At 41.8% G+C, this 20,157-nt stretch overlaps 2 protein-coding genes across 3 annotated transcripts; both read right to left on the bottom strand.

Annotated features, from left to right (window-relative positions):
• Positions 1 to 465: 465 nt before the first annotated feature.
• cbx7b (chromobox homolog 7b) lies at positions 466 to 9,319 on the bottom strand. Of its 2 annotated transcripts, none has more exons than XM_080835144.1 (6): positions 8,992 to 9,319; positions 8,026 to 8,069; positions 7,855 to 7,920; positions 7,656 to 7,722; positions 7,182 to 7,557; positions 466 to 2,476 (listed from the first exon to the last, which is right to left on the bottom strand). In XM_080835144.1, the coding sequence occupies exons 1-6, from the start codon at positions 9,073 to 9,075 to the stop codon at positions 2,280 to 2,282; spliced, it is 834 nt and encodes a 277-aa protein (XP_080691270.1). In that variant the 5' UTR covers positions 9,076 to 9,319; the 3' UTR covers positions 466 to 2,279. The 2 variants fall into 2 exon arrangements, with proteins under 2 accessions (XP_080691270.1, XP_080691271.1); XM_080835145.1 differs by lacking the exon at positions 8,992 to 9,319 and adding an exon at positions 8,341 to 8,386.
• A 421-nt stretch (positions 9,320 to 9,740) lies between these two features.
• josd1 (Josephin domain containing 1) lies at positions 9,741 to 15,577 on the bottom strand. The gene is made up of 5 exons (XM_080835147.1): positions 15,460 to 15,577; positions 14,280 to 14,972; positions 13,471 to 13,599; positions 13,121 to 13,315; positions 9,741 to 11,332 (listed from the first exon to the last, which is right to left on the bottom strand). The coding sequence occupies exons 2-5, from the start codon at positions 14,564 to 14,566 to the stop codon at positions 11,230 to 11,232; spliced, it is 714 nt and encodes a 237-aa protein (XP_080691273.1). The 5' UTR covers positions 14,567 to 14,972; positions 15,460 to 15,577; the 3' UTR covers positions 9,741 to 11,229.
• Between the last annotated feature and the right edge of the window lie 4,580 nt (positions 15,578 to 20,157).

Raw genomic sequence — 20,157 nt, 5'->3', positions numbered from 1 at the left:
TGGTTGATCATCTGAACAAGGGGGTGTTCTGATCTGGTGGCATGAACGCCATCTGCCATATGAATGCATTAAGTAATGTGTGAGCAGTATAGACTGATCAGAACCTCCTTCGACATAGAGACCTGTGCTGTGAGGAGCGAGGGTACAACTTAAAATGCTAGACTGACTGATGCGTTCATATAAAGTGCATTGCTGAGCAGTCTGTTATATGAATTACGTTTTTATTATGGTTTTTCAGGGGCTTGTGTCAGTTTGGTTTTGTACCTGAATGTCCTACCTGCCGGAGGAGCTTTTATCCTAAAGCCAAGAAAGGACTTTGGACAGACAAACAACTGCTTAAAAGGACACATTTTAATTGAGTTCTCCATCAATCATTCTTTTCATTCTACTGGTACAATTGTGGGCAAGGAAACTCAGAGTTTGCAATGAGAAAAGAGTGGACACAAGTTTATTTCACTATAAAAGGCAACAATTGTAACAAGATCCACATACAAAGACTTAAATGTTTATACTGCACAATACCAAGACTTTCCATGGGTGCTGTTTGAAAACCCAGTAAATTTGCTTCAAACATGTCATATTTGAGCAAACCTTACATGACAGGCCTCAGCACACACAATCACCTCCGTTGACAAACCACTTAGTCAGTCCACCCATTTCAGCAACAATAACTCTCCCTTATTGAATAAATAAATACATTCAAAATTCACAGGACCCTCAGGATTAAAGTGCCCTTGAGCTAAGGCCATTCTGAACTCCTAATATCTACAAACAGACCCCTCCTATAGACGATAACAGATTGTACTGTGGGTTTGACTGGATGTTCATGCTGTTTTTTTTTTTTTTTTAAAGGAACTACGTGAACAGTGATGCCACAAAGATGGCTGTGTGCTACACTCCTGTAGATTTGCCAAAGCTGCATGTCTGAAAGAGAAAGCTTCAAAGTAATACTGAAATGTGAGAGCAACACGTCCAAAGAACATAATGGGAAGTTGTTTAAAAACATTAAAATCACTAAACTATTAAAAAGAAAATTAAGACAATTCAGTGTTTGACCAAACACCATCACCAGTTGTAAAGGTGTGGCAGGAACCAACTGGCGAAAATCTACACACAGTCGTTGCATGATCAGCATGTGTCATGAGATGTTAGTCACATGACTACTTGAGATGTAACTGAAATATGCTTGCCAGAGAAGATGGTGTTCTACACAGCATACAGAGGTGCCCCTCCTCCCAATAAAGGTGCCCCTACGCCCAATAGAGATGCCCCTACGCCCAATAGAGATGCCCTTACTCCGAATACAGATGCCCCTACGCCCAATAGAGATGTGCCTCTACTCCAAATTCTGGGGTGCAGCAGGCTGGTCAATCCATAAAGTGCCAAGGAACAGTTTTAACACAGCACTGTAGGCTTGGGTCAGGTGGTGTCCCCAGAAACGTCTTATTCATTTTCTTTTAATAATTATTTAAATAAACATTCTTAAACATTCTATAAACTGGATGGATACCTTTGGCCTACATAGCCATGATGTGAAGTTGGTAATGAAGTTGCAAATGACACATGCTGTGGATAATTGTTGATAATGTTGTTTTTTCAGTGCAACAGTCAATGCCAGTGTTTTAGTCTTAAAAACAGTGAACACCGTGTAAACAAACTTCTGATATAAAAATTACAACTGCCCCTCTTTCTATCAGTTCTGTGATACTGACGAAGGGATTTGCATGTCAGAATTGCACCTGGCACTGAAGCAGAATTGACACTATTTGACCATAGATAGATTTGTGAACAAATGTTTGTTAATGAGTAACTACTGACGGGTAATACAAGCACAGCCCAGCACTTCTAAAAATAACTGGGTCCCTCGTCTGTCTTGTTTGTTGTAAACATCACTGAATACAGGGTAGGGTACTACCCAAACTAGATTGATAGATTCTACAAACAAGCCTCTACAACTGAAAAAGTTTCTAACTCAGTTAGTCAGTTATGTTCGCTGGGCCATCAAGCACACGGGCACAACAAAGAGTGGGCGGAATGAGGATATTAATCTGCTGACTAACTCGGTTCTAGCTGTGTTTGCTATGCGCACCTACGGAAGTGTGTACTGTGTCCCAACTGTGCAAAAATACCTTCGTTAAGGATTGAGGGAGGGCGTGTCATACAAAAGGACACTTTTTAAAAATGTGTGTAGCTTAAAAGGTCTCGGCCCCTTTCCACAGACACACACACACCCTCCTCTCTCTTTCTCTCCTTTTTCCTTTCATCATTCGCCAGAGCTCCTAGAATTCCAACCCCCAGCTCCTAAAGAAGCCCTTGGCGGCCAGGGCCTCTTTGAAAGTCACAGTCAGAGAGTTGATGGTGACGTCAGTCACAGTGATGTCCTTTGCGCTCGTGAAGGGGCTCCAGCCGTCTGATATCTGGGATTCAGTCACTTCCTCTGGGTGAGCGATGGGTGACCAGCACTTTGATCCAGGTCCTGAGAAAAGCAAAGACAAGCTCAAGATCAAGAGGACAACTGGTAAACCAATGCACTGGGGGCCAATTCAAATGGGAGAGCCCAGTTTTTGTAAGAGGGGTGGAGTTGGGGTCCAACAGGCTTCAATTTATTGACATTGCTGTAATGGTGAAATATGTAGCTTTCATTGTCAAAGAACATGAAAATGATTCTTGACACTACATTTTTTTGGGCTTGTAGAAAATACTGTTTTCTAACAGACCCATGTCTGATATGCATTCCATTTGCCTGTTTCAAACTATACATTCCATTTGTTTACAGCTCGCTTTTTCCTGGAAAATGTTAACTGCATTAACACCTTTTAAGACAATGACACAAAGAATCCTTTTAAAGGCGCAGTCCTTGATTTTAATCAAATACACTTTATGTCATATAGAACACATATGGTCCTGTAGCCTTTTGATGTGTCTGTGTGCTCAAAACAACAACAACAAAAAAACTCAGCTCAACGCACATTACAGAGACAATATATGTTAGCCCTGAAGATGTATACAAATATCAAAGACACATATTGTTTGGTGTTGCACAAGGAAGCGGTTTCAGTCTTCTTCTCTTTTCATTATACATGCTACCACTTGGTAATACCATCAGAGAACACAACATCAACTTCCATGCTGATTATACACAACTATACATTTCTGTCAAGCCTCATAATATACATGCCTTATATCCCTGCTACCGATCTGTCTGCAATCCACCGATGGATGAGCTATAACTTTTTTAAATTAAATGAAGACAAAACAGAAATTCTCTTAATTGGTCCCAAAGCCAAAAGAAATGCACCTTCTAAAATGCTGAGAAACTTGGGTCAACAGAACATAATGGAAGTAATAGATTTGGGTGTAGATTTTGTGATTTTAATCGTTTTCTTCTTTTTACTGGTTTGATTTTCCCTTGGTCTGAGCGACTAAAGCATTTTTAGCTGGGCTATCTGTAGGAAAAGTGCTTAAAAATAAGTTTATTATTACTTTTATTATTATAATTATTATTATCATATGTGGCTCCAACAATACATTTAATGTGGTTAGCATTCATAGCCCACAAATCTCTCCAGATGATCTTTCTGTTCTTATCATTACGCCAGTTCATTCATTGGCATTGCTGTGCCTGAGAAGCTTCTGGTCCAGTTTCCTCTCCTTGCTTGTGAACAAAGCTGGGTACCATCTGCCTCCTCTCTGGCAATGTGGCCTTACCCCCATGCTTCCAACTGTCACCTAACCCAAACCCTGCTCTACCACTCTGCACCTGCCCAATGAGATCTCTATGCTGTAAAGCACCTTGTGTATGTTGAAACACTTCTCGTGGATTTCACCCCATCCCTGTTTTCATTGTTGGAGCAGTGTTCTTGACTGCTGGATCCTTCGACTGTGACAAAATCAATTCCAGTCTGGTCACATTTGAACTCCTCTACCGAGCTGAACTCCAAAAAACCTTTTGCATACAATGCCACACTCACATCATTTCCTAGCTGCCTTATTAATGCTTCTCTCAAATTACAACAAACAACCACAAATTCAATTTACCAATCAAGAAGGGCTTATCAATGGTACTGATAGCCTATCTATCTATAAATCCAGGAATCTCTGTGTGTCTGTCAGTCTGTCAGTCTAGGGCGAATCTCACTGACGGTAGTTACGTTAGTTATGAGATTTCGCATGTAGCTTACGCATGTCATGAACCTGTGCATCCTTGATTTTGAAGATTTTTGAAATTATAGTTCGCGAGATATTTGTATTTTACCGTTTCCCGTAGCCACTATATGGGTTATCGTTTCCCGTCCCGTTGGCACTATGGGTAGTGACGTCACAATCAAACAATATACGCCTAGCAGTATTAAACTATCCTGCCTTCACTCAAAGTTCAGAATAGCGTTGGATACGAGGAGGTCCGCATTCAAATTCTTCTTGGTGAACAGATACAGACTTTTGCTCAGGTAATCTTAAGACAGTGATTGATTTGATCTATTCGTTTATTTTTAAGCTTCTTTATGTTAAGTTTCAAAGTAATGTAGCTAACGCATGTCATGAACCTGTGCATCCTTGATTTTGAAGATGTTTGAATTCATAGTTCGCGAGATATTTGTATTTTACCGTTTGCTGTACGGTGCAAACCCATGTCACCATTTTAGCGGTGTAGTACTCCACTCTTGCGTTGTGATTTTGCACCCAGCCTTTTATTCATACACTCTGACAGGTTTAATGAACACAGAGCAAAGGCGATCACACACAGTAGCCTATCTTCCGAATGACAGCCTCTCCCAGCCAGGGTAAAGCAGACTGAGGTTTATAATATTGCAATAATGAGAAAACAAAGTACAAACGAATTACAACAGATACATCGGGACACTTTTTTGTGAATGATGTCATAGTCATAGAACAGTCGTCGTCATAGATGTTACCCCCTACGGGCACTGCACTAGTAAAATTAATTGTCTAAGCTCTTCAACCTGATCTCGGTCAATCAACATGGAATTGAACCCCCTGCCTGAACTCTTCACCGGTTTCTCTACAAGAGGAGGTATCACCTGACCATCGATATAAACACTCTTCTACCAGTTTCCCCTCACTGATAGACAAACTTCTACATTTACTAGGTTTCACTTTCATCCTTATCCATTCCAGATTGTCATTCAACTAAGCTAACAGCCGACAGGTGCATTGTTGTTAGTGTCTTCATGTTGTCCGTATAAGCTCGGATGGGATGCAACCGGGTGCCATCCTGCAGCATCCCACCACTAACAACACTTTGAGATGCCCTTATTATTAACTACTTTGCCATGGTGAAATCCAACTGTGAAATGGTGCATCCCGCGATGTTAACTACCTCCAAATGCTGTCAGGATGTGGTGTACTTGTACTGAAGCACAACTGAATATCCTCAAAATATGCTTTGACCAAAGCTGAAATCTTCTCCGGGACCCTGAAAATAACTGAATGCCTTCCACAATCGACTGTTAGGCAACGATCCAAATCCAAAGATACTCCGGGTACTTTCTTTCAACTCTCAATCTTCCTTGTTTCCTCAAGTGAATAAAGACTTCACAAAAGTATCCTTGTATGCAGCCCTAGCTTGTTCTTCTTCCGTCTGAGATCTGCCCTCCTTAGCGTAGCCAAAGACCTTCCCTATGTTCATCTGCTCGCTTCTTCAGTGGTCTCCCCTCTCGAATCATTTTTTCTATTTCGACCGGTCATCTTGACCTAACCTTGCTTTTCCTTTCACAGCTTTCTGACCAACTCAATATCTTTCCATGCCATAATTATAGAGGACCTCACCCATGTGATTCAATTTACTCTCTGCTGTACCCTTAAATCCTTCTGAAAATCCTTTAATAAAAAAATCATCATTAATGCAAGTGGTTATACTTCGACCGACTGACAATAAAGTGGCCCTATCCTCTTTTATCCAGGATTTTTTGTTCCTCCTCTAGTGGATCCTCAAGCCTTTCAGTTAAGTTTCCTTCTTCCATCCACATCTACAAACAAGCTGAAGAGCTTCCACTTTATCCCCTGAAATTGCTGTATCCATGGTCATACCCTTTCTCATAGTTGAAGCCATGTAGTCTGCCTGTGAGTCATCCACTGCCCCTGCTCTCAATGGTATTCTGTTGGTCTGATCCTCTGTAAATTATTTGGGTGCTCTATTTGCCACAGATGCTGTTGCAGGTTGCTAGGCTAAAGCAGCACCCAGTGACGTCTATTTCCTCCTGCCGATGTCTTTCCAAGCAGTCACATGGTCTTTTTTACCTTGTTGTCAGCTGCCCTCCTCACAGCAGACACTGGCTGCTCTAGACAGGTAATTTAAGTTATACACAGGAAATCCTTGTACTATTGGTTGGGGACTTCCCACAGCTGCCATATCTCACCATCACATGCAAGTACTCATACCCAACAACCTAGCCTAAGCATTATAACAGCAGGGTGAACAACCATCATATGATACCTAACCATACTGACCACAACAACAACAATAACAACAAAGACGGCTTTGTGAGCATTTCACTGGGGTTGTACCTTCCTTTGTCGGTTTTTCGATTAATTAAGCCCATGACACCATTAGAAGGCTCAACAGTGGTGTCTGGCTTTTTAGATCCCCCCCCACCTCCATTCTCACAATGGAATAGGACACATGTCAATATCAGGGAAAACAACAGATACACCTCAAGATACACCTTGAAAAGATTTCACATGCATATCTCAAAGCGTCTGAACGATGCACTAATTATCTATACATCAATCCCATTATACTGGCAGGACACAGGCTATCCAGGGTACCACTGGCTTGTTTATCAGCAGCCCCAGACAACTCCTTTAAAGCTCATTTGAGTGGCCTGTCATTAACTGGCAAAGAGTTAACCTCAAGACTTTTATTCTCAAACAAACACGCCAATGATTTGTAAAAAACCTGATTTATTGAAGTAAAATTGACCTTACTCTCCAGACAACAACAAAGGTTAAGCTTAGTTCTTGTCTGTAAAGCAGAGCCCACACATCTGATCAACTGACATGGTAAACTGAATGAATTAATGCTGGATTCAGGGAGCTTATTTTGCTGGTGGTATGCCCAGTGCTGGAGGTTTGACAAACAGCACTGCCATATCCTGAGGCAATTGTGATCAAGGTCAGTGTGATGATTATGTGTGCTCTGCCTGACCATCTAACACACTTACTGCTAAGAGCATCTCTCTGCATCGCCATTTCCCCTTCGGCCTCCTCCGGCCCATTGTCATCATCATCTTCATGGTCACCATCCTCCTCTTCCTCTTCTTCCTCTTCCACCCCCTCCTCTTCCCAGTCCTCTTCTGACAGTCCCTGGGAAGGTGTGGGTGTCTGTAGGGGACCGGGAACGCACAAGTACTGTGCCAACCTCTGTTTGTTCTTGTGCTGAGCCAGCCCGTCACACAGACCCCCTCCAGCCAACTGGTAGTGCTGGTCTGTGGAGGAAGGCGACTGAGGGTCCAGCGTTCGTGTGAGGGAGAGCCGCAAGCGGGCTGGGGGCTGTATCAGAGGCTTGTGTGCACTTCGCAGATCCATGGCGTAGACATTCTAGAAGCAAACAAGAGACGGTAGATGAGCATGAAAGAAGAGAGGAACTAATATTCCTAACTCCGTTAACATGGATATTGGTTGGCACTTGAGTGAACCTGCAGGAGCAGCTTTTTGGGCTTCGGTCCTCTCTTCCGGTTACCCAGTGCCCTGTCTCTCTGCTCCCTGCAGTATGGGTGAGACAGACCGAGATGAGGAGAGGGGAGGGAAGGGCGAAAACATGTACAGTAACAAAGGGTTTCACAGTGCTTTTACAGTGCAAGAAGTTGGCTTCCAATGAGGGTTACGTGAACTCACTTCTCCTCATAGACAAGAACCAGACGTGGGTCCAGAATGTGTTCAGATGGTTCCCATGTACTGTACCTATAATAGAGGAGGGGGTTGATAATCATTTTCCCCAACGTAGGACAATACATATGAGGCTTTTAATGTCCATAACATTATTATGTTAAAAATGATATTACTTACTTAGGGGGCCATCCCTTCCACTTCAGCAAATACTCCACATTCCCCTATGGAAGATGAGGAGAAAGTAAAACGGCAAACGTTTATATGTCTATGGGCAAATAGAAGGTGACGTTATCCCAGTGAATTTCCTGGTATGACATCATCGAGCACGAGCGTACTCCTGCCCGTCAAAAAGCACATCCTAGGGGCGCTCAAACGCCGCAAATAGCTCACAACATCCAAACATTCTAGAATATTTTGAGAGGCCCTTGTGTTGGCGAAGCAAGGAGAAGTGGGAAATGTAGGCAATGAGAATATCAACGGCGCGTGCATCACCTCTACAGTTCCCGTTCCCATGACGTTACCGGCGCACGCTCCAAGAAGCATGTTTACTTCCACATTGACTTTTCACAACTAGCCTGTATCTGTCATGTAATTCATAGCAAGATACCAATTCAATCTTAATGTCAAGCTACTCCAATGACAACCATTTTTGTGACCAGTTTTCTGCGACGTCATCTTAAATATAGCCTGTAGTAAAATTAATAACGGGTTACATGACATTTGTAAACTAGAAATGAGTTGACAGACTTCACCAGTAGCCTACATACTGCCAATGGGATAAAACAGCTGAATTCACCATCTTTATGCATATGCCGTTTTACGCTTCGCAGAATAACGTTGCAGAAAATACAGATTCAAACGTAGCCAACGAGACGCAGCACAAGGGTTTCCTAACGTTGTGTAACCAAATTCACGTGTCTGTTGTGTTACCGTAGCATGTAGGTTTATGCAATGGCAACGCACTCCTACTTTAAAGGGGCACTCCCGAGTTCCCGCCCCCATCTAATGGCTTAAAACAGTAACGGAACTAAACTAGTGTGTTGTGCGTTTGGACAGAACACTGCTATATTGTTAGTTACAATGTGAAATATGTGGCTGTCATTTCACTTAAACTACCAAAGGTGTTCCCCAGCGGCTTATTACCTTTCTTATTCTTTTTTTGATGATGGACTCCACAGCAAACACTTGTTCCCCAATCGCTGACAGCTCCATTCCGGTCAAGTTCATTCTTCGTATGTTCCCAGAAAATAGTTGCTGCTATTGTCTTGCCAAATGCGTTGCTCTCCTCCACAAAATAACAGTAACAATCAGAGCAATAAAAGCATTCACTAAAGATTTCACCTTCTAATTCCTGATGTTTTTTCGGTTCAGTTTCGATGCTCTGCTGCCTGTTCCATCAGCTTTTACTAGATCTATCTGTGTATAGAATGACTTTTCAAATCTGCGACACATCTGCACTGTTAGGCGCGTCCCCGTGCTACCCAAGCTCGTTCGCCACTTGAATCTCATCTACGGCAATTTGCCGGCGCGAAACTGAGGTTACATTGGTTCGCGCACGTCACTGACAGATCGCCTTCCGCGTATGGATGTCTAACTGTATAAATATTGCTGCCTTAACAGGGACAGTAAGTTAAAGACCCTAACGAGAGTATCGCAAGGAGCTACATGTTTTGGTAGTAGGCCCAGCAAGTTATATGGTCCACGCAAAGACATGCTAATATGTTTAAACATTTACCCTGGAAACTTTAAGGATATGACAGCATACATTTATTAAAGTGCCAATACAAGCATTTTATTTGCGTAACGAAAAACAAAACATACACACAAGTACATTTTAACCAAATGCCCCAAATAAAAAAGGGCAACAGTGACAGATTGTCATGGCAAATAAATCAAAAAAAAAAAAACATTACTACCCTTTTCCCAAAGCACCATGGTATGTGTAGTGTGGAATGTTGAGCCTTTGAACTAGGATGTCCAATCATGGTTCTTTGGGACTTCAATTTAGCCACCTCATAGAGTGGAATGCTCTCATTACTACATATGATATTGCATCTCTTAAATGAGAAAACTACATATAGTCAAGAGGAGGAGAGAACTTAAGGGCCGGTATTCCACTCCTCTTCAAGTAGAGTCATATATTTTAGGTCACCATTTGAGGCCATATCAGTTCCATTCATTGTTTGAAAACCCAGTGCCTAATACCAAACAACAGCAAATACCAAACACTGCAAACAACCCACCATCGTCATCATCACTGCTTCAGCCTTCTCAATGACAAGTCTACTTCGGCAAGAAACGCTGCCACTTATAAAACAAATGTCAACTTCAATCTCTGTTTTGAACTTTCACATTGACTGACCCAAAGTACATTTTTGACAAAGCTAACTTGTATGCATTTTGTAAAAACATAAAGTTCTTATCAAATAATTCAAAAAATATGGCGTTTTTGGCAAGTGAACAAGAGATATCGGTGTTCCTGAAGGGCCTACACAACATACTGGTCAACTTTTGATTTCAGTACAGTGTTGTAAGGGATCAACAGAGCTGATCTGCATGCACTGGAGGCTTCAGAGTAACAATCTCATAGTAACAGAACCTCCCATAATGTGAATCTAACATCCATTGAAGGTGTCATCATGCTTTACTGCATTACACAGGGTACTTCTTATCAGTAACTATATAACTTCATATGGAAAGATAACGTTTCTACACAGGCAATGCTGGGTGTTTCTTTCCAAGCAGTTGTGGATGAGCTGGAACAAGGCTAAAAAACTTCAGTGAAATTTCTTGTCTGTTTTTTGGGGCGAGAAAGGGGGTGTTGTTTGCCTAGCAAACAAATCCTACCGTGAGCAGTGACAAAAGAGGTTGAGAACTGAGAGGCAGGACAGACATAATGACAACTGAGAGGAGAGATGCTGACGCATCGAGAGAGAAAGAAAGAAAGAAAGAAAGAAAGAAATAGAGAGAGAGAAGGCTACAGGGACAACGATGTGGTACACATGTATAAAGACTTCTCAATTTCAAATTAGACCATAGAAAATCAAAAGTAACATTGAAAAATACTCCATCGTTTATATATATATATATATATAAACATACTGTAATTCCAAACACCAAGCATAATCGTCATCAATAAGTATAGTGTTGTGAATTCTTAAATGTGATTAGCAAATCCCTGTGCGTCCATTACCTTCACTGCTCCTGTCTGATTGGCCTGAGTCCAGCAGTGGGCGTGTAAACAGGAGAAGGAGCTGGCCAGTGTGCTTCTGTGATTGGTGGAGTGGAACTCCAAAACTGCTAGGAAAAAGGTTCCCTGATTGGACCAACCTTCCCTCCTGAGCCACAGCTGGAGTGAGACGAAAAAGCTGTAAGAGACATTCAAGAGGCATCAGACCTCCATGTCTGATGGACCTCAACCTCCTCTGGCACCACCAGAAGGAGTTCACAGTTCTTTCCTCGAAGCTGGTGACGCAGGAACTTCCTGTTGTCATTGCCACCGAGGGAAAGGAAAAAAAAACAGAATGACCTTGATGTATTTAAAATGACAACTGAGGTGCATCCCTTACAGTTATTTGCATGCCTCCTCTCTCCTCCTTCCTCGACCCTTCAGCTCGTGACCTGGAAATTGTTCAAAGTGTGATGTCATAATGGTGGTCTCATTTCTCTAATGGCTGCCAGAGGAGACAAGGAACGAGGAGGGAGGAAGGAGACCTATGGGTGAGGAAACACAAAAGTATCCTATACAGAAGTCTTAAAAGAGGGGTCTAATGTCTGTTGTTACAAGGCGTGAAGTCCTTTGGGTGCCTCTAGGCAAAGATTTCAGAATGTGTGAGGTAAAGCCCTAGGTGAAAATCTCCTTTTTCCTACTCTTTCTTGACATCCGTCAGCCTACAATTTAAAATAAGATGTAGCCATTTATGAATGAAGAGAAATTATTAGTCAAACCAAGAAAAGATCTTCTTATGCTTGCATTATCATTAAATATGGCAACTTTAACAAACATTGTTTCATTGATCATGTTGCCTCAGTTATTGTATTAAATAAACATTCATACCATGTCATGAGACCAGCAAAATATCACACCTCGTTAACAGGATTAGTTAACAGAGAATTCTCCATGCTTTATCAAATTAGCTGTAGTATGGTAGGACTTCTATCTAGGGCAACATTGTCTGCAATATCAGACTTCAACATAGGCCTAATTCAGAGTTTGTTTAAAATAATCGAAGCCTTCCCTTCTGTTTTTAAAAGGTTGTTTTTTTTTAAATAATATTTTCAAATGTGCAATCGTTTCTTTCTTTTGCACTGCTATAACTGGTATCCTACTGTCCTCCGATTGGAATCCATGTTATAACACGTGTTGCCTTGTTTATGAATTTGAATCGAGAACTCTGAAATTGTGATGTTAGCATTTGGCATAATAGACAAAGAAAATAATGATGAATAATACAGTTAAATATTGACCTATGTCTATGTAAGCACAAATCATTGCAACAAACCGTATTATTCATTATTATCTATTGCCTCTCCAATGACATTTACAAAGGTTACAGTAGAAGTTATATTTTGATTGATTTCTTATAATAATAATAATAATAATACATCACATTTATATAGCGCTTTTCTCGAAGGCACTTAAATATGCTGTTTATAATGATAGATCCATTAGGTCTACCAAGAGGTGATGCTCCTGGGTAACCAGAAATTGACGTCTCTTAAAAGTGAAGCTTGAGTGAGCAAGCACATCTCAATTCTCATGTATGTTTGCCCTTGATTGCTCCATCCTCCTTGCAATCCTCCCTCATTTACTTCTTGTTTTTATCAGAGGAAAGGGCTAGGATGTAAAAAAAAAAGGATAGAAGGAAATTATGTTTTTAAAAAGTAGAGCCTCCTAGTGGATCCTCTAGGTACTGAAGGTTATTGTTCACTGATAACATTTAAGAATGTATTGACCAATGTTGTGAAATGTTTTTAGAAACTTCCAAACATCAGTTCAAAGGAGCTGACAGAGGAGCAATGCTTAAGATGTATGGCTGAATGCTGGTAAATATACATGCAGCAACATTAATTCAAGCTTGTACAAAAAAAACCTGCCATGCAGCATTTGTGAGGCCCCTATATTGTGGCCATAGGGCCTTCTTCAATGCCTAGCAATAATAGCAGTGATGCTCAACACCCATGAATCCTCGGGATTGTGATATACCTTCCATCATGGCCCAATCACTTGGCACTCCAACAACCCCTCAAAATGGAAAACAATTCCTAGTACCTGAGATCGTCAGCTGTTCCTATGGCATGAGGGCTCCGCAGTTTGGAGTCCAAGTTGTAGAAGACACCCCCAACTTCCCGCACTCCAATCCAGTGCTGCCTTTTCAGTGGCAGCCGTAACGGACCCCATCGCAAGTTTGACGGCACATTCAGTATAAAGCCAGTAACGTTGGGCAGAGAAATGCTTCCAACATCCCTACAGATAGAAGAGTGTTTACATGATGACTGGCAGAGCACATGCATATGTATAGATGGTCCTGAAAAAAATGTATTAAATAAATGAATACATATTATTATTAATAAAAATAATAATACAGTGGGATTATAATGAAGACTTAGACCAGCGATTACCTTCTTTTATCCCACCACACGGCCTCATAGCCACGAGTCTGCAGGGCAGCCATGATGACGTTCACATCATAGTTCCCATTACCCAGCATGCTCTTTTTGTGTGGCGTCACCAAAGTGCTGGGGGACAGTCTTGAGGAAAGAAAACAAATAAGCAGGCAAGAAAGTGAGGATGTGCGAGAGAAAAACAGGAGAGAGAGAGAAAGAGAGAGAGAGATGAGGTTAAGATCTCTCTTCCAGTGCCAGCTTCTTTATTGAAGTCCAAGTGTATATTGCTATTTTATTAAAGATGTGCATTCTGCCAAAAGGATAATTTCCCACTGTTTTGCTCCGCTGGGATTCTCTGTTTGTAAGAGCCGGCATTACAGACGAGCTACCACCAAGAAAGGCACAGCCAACAGCCTATATATCAGTTACCATTATTCAGGACTACTGCCAAAATGTTATTTTTTCAGACCTCCCTCAACAGCATCAATTTAATGTTAACAGTTTATCAGTGTATGCAGAAGCTGACAAGACAAATTCAATAACAGCGCTGGAGGGACACCAGGAGGATGGTTGTGAATTAGTGAACTGTAGCGTTGGTGCTTAATCATGCTCTTGGGGATGCACATAGGTCTCTCTATCTATTTAATGAGCTTAACATTCCTGATTACGAACCCTGTAATGAGTCTGATGAATCAGGTGTGTTCAAGCTGAGAAACCTGAAAGTGCAGTGCAGCACATTCCGCGTGAACTATTGAACAGCTTGTGCTCCTGCTGATAAGCCTTCTTTCCCTTTGTTTTAACCTGCAATATTCCCATTTCTTTACCTCTGGTAGATTTCCTGCAACGCGTCTCGGGTGAAGGCCGCTCCATCCTGGAAGACGTTGTTGAGCGCGTGAAGGGCACAGAGCTCCCGCCGCTGTTTCTCGTGGTAAATGGCAGGAGGTGGCGGAGGGGTGGTGGGCACGACGGAATCGGTCCCTTCTTCCCTGCCTGGCCCACTGCCAGCACCTTCTTCATTCCCTTTCTGCTTGCTCACCTTCCATGGCATACAACCCAGCTCCTGAAGACCTCCTACCCCCCTCCCCTTACCAGAACATGGCGCACTCCCCATTACTTTCCACTGCTATGCCAACACTACCATCTCCACAACAACTTTACAGTTGCCTGAGGGATGTGTGGCAAGGGGAGGGGATGGTAGTCACTTGGCAAAATGGAAAGCCAGGTCTCCCTGGCTACTCAGACCTGATGTTTTATCAGGAGAGAGGGACTGATATGGTACAGCTTGGAGCCAGGCGGTGGACTTTCAACTGTGTTTATCTTCTTTGGTATGGCTCCATTTTGTGTCTGTTGCAAACTTTTGCTTTAGGATTCATATAGAAGCAGTTCTTCCCATGTCGGTGGTTATCACAGACACTAACATGACAGTTTCAGCTGTCCTCTGAATGGACAGAAAGGGAAGCGAAAGCTTGGCTCGTGGAGCAAAAACTCGAGTCAAATGTTCTTCAAGTCAGATGTTGCTGAGGAGACAGAAACGAAGGAATTGTTATTGGTCCCATAACGTGGTTTTAAAGGGAAAAGCCAAATTACAACATCTGTAAACACCACAGATGCACAACACATAGAGGAAACTATTTTAGTTAGAACAAGATTAAACAGATTTATAGTAGTGAACTTAAAAGCAGATAACGTTTGTGATGAGGGGGGGCAAACATTTCAACCAGCTGATTGGCTATGACTGCTAGCAGCAGCAGCCACGGTAGGAAACAGAAATCAAGAGGCCAGGACGCCCAGGACAGCCACGTTTCATACAACCTAACATTTCACGGAGGATTATCAAACACACGCTAAAATGCAAAACATATTCGAAACATGGTCAATTCCAGTTTCCATTCCATTAATATATTCGTTCGTAGTGGTGAGTGGAGAGCAGCAGTCTACTCGTTTGATTACATTAAGCAAAAGCGACCAAAACACACATTCGTGGTTTATCAGCACTTCACTTACTTGTGTCTTAATGCGGAGTAGCTGTGTATGGGCTGGAATTATCCTTCTGATTTGTGTTCTCTTCTCTTTCCTTGGGTTGTTTATTCCTTTGTCTTTACCACTTTTCCTTATAGCACTCTCTCAACATGGGCATGCGCACAACGTCATTTGCCTTTTGCAGGCTTGTCACAGTCTGCGTCACGCACTACATGCGTACTGTGGTCCCTCCCTAAACACTGCGAAATATGATTCCTATTTTTAAAAGGGCTTATTTGGAATCACAGACGAGCCTGGCCTAAAGGCCAACACACGCTGTAGTGCACTACACTTTTTTGTGTGCAAAAAACCCCGCAAACTGCACGTAATTCACAGTGGCATTAAATATAGTTTGTGGAGTTTAGTGAATGAAAGAAAATATTTAGATGCTTTGGACTGGACCTACAACTTTGCTTTCAGGGATGAATCAGTGGTGATTCATGTCTTCTTTTCTTTTCAACTTTTTATTTCAACACCAAAATGTTATGACAATTTATTAGTAAGATACATTTGAGACGAACCATCTCGTTATCAAAGGGGTCCTTAAAGGCACCCAGTGCAACTTTCGAGGCTTAAAAATAAACATTCAATTTCTAGTCTTTTTTACAGGTAGTAAGTTTCAATAACTCCATACCATTACATACCGACATTCAAGCAGCAAAGATGAGACGTCTTTGTGTGGTGAGAACTGATAGAAAATCGATAACAACAACAATCGCCGCCATTTTCTTTATTTTTTGGTAACCTACAATAAACAAAGCAGGTTCCAGTCAATGGAAAAATGGCTTCTCCCCACCGGCGATTGTTGTTGTTTACGATTTTCTATCAGTTCTCACCACACAACGACGTCTCATCTTTGCTCCTTGAATGTCGATATGTAATGGTATGGAGTTATTGAAACTTACTACGTGCAAAAAAGACTAGAAATTGAATGTTTATTTTTCATTGAATGTTTACATAAAGTTGCACTGGGTGCCTTTAACACAAATATACAGAAAATGCAAGATGATGTAAAAATGCCAGATGTACAAATTGTTTCTTTGCTCTGCCATATGAAAACTATGCCGACGTTTTAAAACAGACACTGTCTCTCTCACACACACACACACACACACACACACACACACACACACACACACACACACACATTGCACTTTTCCTGATTAACATTCTTCAAAAATACTCCATATTAAGATTTGCCAGAGGTTGTGAGAGTTTAAAATCCAGTGTGCAGACTAAACAGACAGCTTGTAGTCACAATCAAACAGTCTAAATCAACAGAACAAATCTCATGATTCGGGTCCTTGTTTGTCTGACAGGGCCTCGTATGTCTGCTTTTAGCCCCAGTTTCCCTCGAGCTTCTGTGTCAGGACGTGGGCCATGTCAGCCAGCAGCTCCTGCCTAATCCGCTCCTCCCTGCGCTGCAGCTCGTGGACATAGTGGCCCTGCAGGGCCCTCATCTCCACCACCCTCTCCATCAGCCTCGGGACCGCGTCCCCGCCGTCGCTCTCCCGCCAGCCGTCCACAAGCTCAGCTCTCTGGCCGCACATGGACAGCGTCTCCCTGAGGCTTCCTGCATCCTCCTTCAGCAACTGAGACAAACTGCGCAACCTTCTACGACCCTCTGTTTCAGTGAGGAGCACCACCAGCACATGACTCAGGGCCCCCTCACCCACAAGTTCCACTAAAGCATGCAAGGCATTAGCTGCGTCACTGCAGTCTCCCGCCTTAGTGCCAGGACACTGGAGGGCCAGCAAGAAGGCGTGCGGACCAGGGCTGGCCTTCTGAAGGCTGCGTAAGGCCTCTCGGGCTCTCTGCGCTGGCCCCAGGGTTTTGCCCAGTAAGTCCGGGGTTTCCACCACTGTTACTTCTCTTCCATCTATCTCTGTTCTCCACCTCTTGCACTCCTGAGTGTCTTCATGTGTCGGGGAGTTGCCAGAGCCGTGCAGAATGCTGACTAGAGAGTTCCGGGTTTTCCCCTGTGGCCCGACCACAATGAGTCGCAAACCCTGGTCCTCATATTTAAGGCTGGAAGGTGGGCTCCTGGATTGTCGTGCTTGAGCCCCTTTGTTTTTAAATGGCCCTTGGGGAATACAAAAATATGTATTCAATATCCTGGCTTCCCATGAGCTCTTTATTACCACATTAACCACATGAACAGGAAATGCTGAATAAAACCAACTCCACCAACACAAAGTTTACTTTACCCTCCTATTACCTTCAAAATTACTAACATCTTTTATCCTAGGGGTCAACTTGACCCCAGAACAGTAACCCTCCAAAACATTATTATAATTATAAAATTGTACCCAAATGTATGTGTCAGGTACTTAAGGTTTGTTTGTTGACTACCTAAATAGCCCTTTTAAATAAAACAATACCACCACCCACCCCGCTTATACATCCAGAATATATGTTACTCGACTTTGGAGGAATATGCAGATGACCATAAAATCACAACGACAAATCTCTGCAATCTGCATTTGAACTGGCTTACCTTTTACATGTTCCTTTAAATTCACTACAAATTCCAGCCCTTGCTTTATGGATATTAGTACACCTAGGCGAACACACAGACACAAAAAAAGATTGAAGATACAGAGAAAGATATTGTCACTGCCATACAGATGGCAGTTATGGTAGAGATATTGTCACTGACATACAGATGGCAGTTGTGGTAGGGATTCACCTGCAATGGCTTTGAAGAGAGCTGGCACCCAGCTGAATTTTGCCAGCAATGCTGTGTGATGAGAAAACCCAAAATAAGAAATGAAATGACAAAAGTAAACAATGGTCTGTCAAATGATAAAACGAACAATGATCTGTTAACCAGACACATTCCGAACGTTGACGTATGGGGAAAAAATGGGGTTAAAATGTAATGGATTAATACAACATTGGTGTAAATGCACAGGCAGACATTTAACAAAGCCCTGTCAAAAGCCTACTTTTTGCTTTAATTATTTTCCAGAACTTGATGTGGGTTGCTCTCCACTGTAAAAATGATTTACTTGACTTAATACATTTTGAAACCTCCACTATTGGTCCTATTATAACTTGCACAACGACAACAGTATGTCTAGGCTTGAGATTCACAAAGCCATATAAACCATCTGAAGACCAACAAGCAATACTCACCAACAAGGAAGTGCCATAGGCGAGCAAGCCATTTAAATAGTGTCTGGAGCCCTGAAAAATAGACCTTATTAGATGCTATTTAGATGCTTTAATCTATTTGGCACTGAGAAAGTTACACAAGTTGTGTGGAAAGGAACTGATCCTTCAAAAACACAAGATGAAGAATGAGCAGAAATGCTTCATAATTGATTAGTTTGAACTTTGGACAAAAGCAATGCATGTGCTGGATAACACAAATACTGTATGTGTCAGAATGCAGACAAAAGGTAAACACCATGAGCACATATTGAAAGGTTAAACATCAGCTCCTCAATTTGCACAGATCAAAGACGGCTATTTCCTTATTATACATAAGACATATTATCATATGTACTGTATGATATATAAGATACATTCCTCATTCAAAACTGGTACATACCACGGACAGCTTTAACAAGATTTGTCAACCAACTCCATACGGATGATATGCCTTTAAAGGATTGAAGATAAAGTTTATAAAATTGCACAAAAAATTCAGTTCTCTTAACAATGTGAGTTTCTTACGTATTTACTACTTACTGAACATAGACACTTACCAGTCAGGGAACATATGATCCGAATTGGCCAACTAAACCATCCTGGGAGGGCTATACAATTGCAGAGAAATAAACTCAAGGTATACGACTCAAAGCATTCAGTTTGAAATATCGGGCAATATCAAGAACATTTCATTATTACTGATTATATTTCTCATAACACTAATGCTTCAAGAGTCGCTGGATACTATGTAGGCTGGCAGCATATAAGAAATATTGATATTACTTGCTGTGACAAAAAAAGACAGTTAGGCTTGGACACATATTAATGCAGTACTGTTCATGTTCCACTTATGGCCCATTGCACAGTGCATCTGTGAAACTATGCACACACAAAACCAGCATAATCATACTGACCCTGTGAGCATCTGAAGAGAAGAAAGCCCACAACTGAAATCAATCCAGTCAACAGGGTGTTGGCATTTATCCACAGACCTAAGGAGGAGAGAGCATATAATAAAGCTATCTCAAGCTGTTAATTCAATCAAAAGACATCCAGCCATTTCAGGTTGTGTAGCACATGTATAGCAAGGAGTGATTTTCAAACTTCTGTTTATTTTATTATATAAGCAGTCAGCAGAGGGTTCTCATTTAATTTTCGAGTTTTTTTTTTTTGTCTTTCGATATGAATTGGTCACTTCAACCACTGAGGAAACTGTCAACTTATAAAAAGTCCAGACAACTTCACTGCACCCCCAGTTGAAGTGTGTGTGGAGTTAAGTGAGGGTTTCAGGAGCATCTTGAGACAGGGATTGAATTGAAAAGGTTCAATCTTACTTTTTTCAAAAACTGTTCCAATTTCAACATTGACTTGTCTACATTCAACCCCTACACGTAGACCAACCAGTTGAATCTAGCGGTCAAGCTGGCCATTCAAACGTAGCCTACATGCTTTCTGAAGTTGGTTGATGCTGACAGTGACAGCTACGCATGCAGTTCATCCCACAGATGGAATGGAATATACACTATA

This window comes from Sprattus sprattus, assembly GCF_963457725.1.
Source record: "Sprattus sprattus genome assembly, chromosome: 3".
Classification (NCBI taxonomy): domain Eukaryota; kingdom Metazoa; phylum Chordata; class Actinopteri; order Clupeiformes; family Clupeidae; genus Sprattus; species Sprattus sprattus.
The sequence above is the reverse complement of the archived record's forward strand: the minus strand, read 5'-3'. Positions and strand labels throughout refer to the sequence as shown.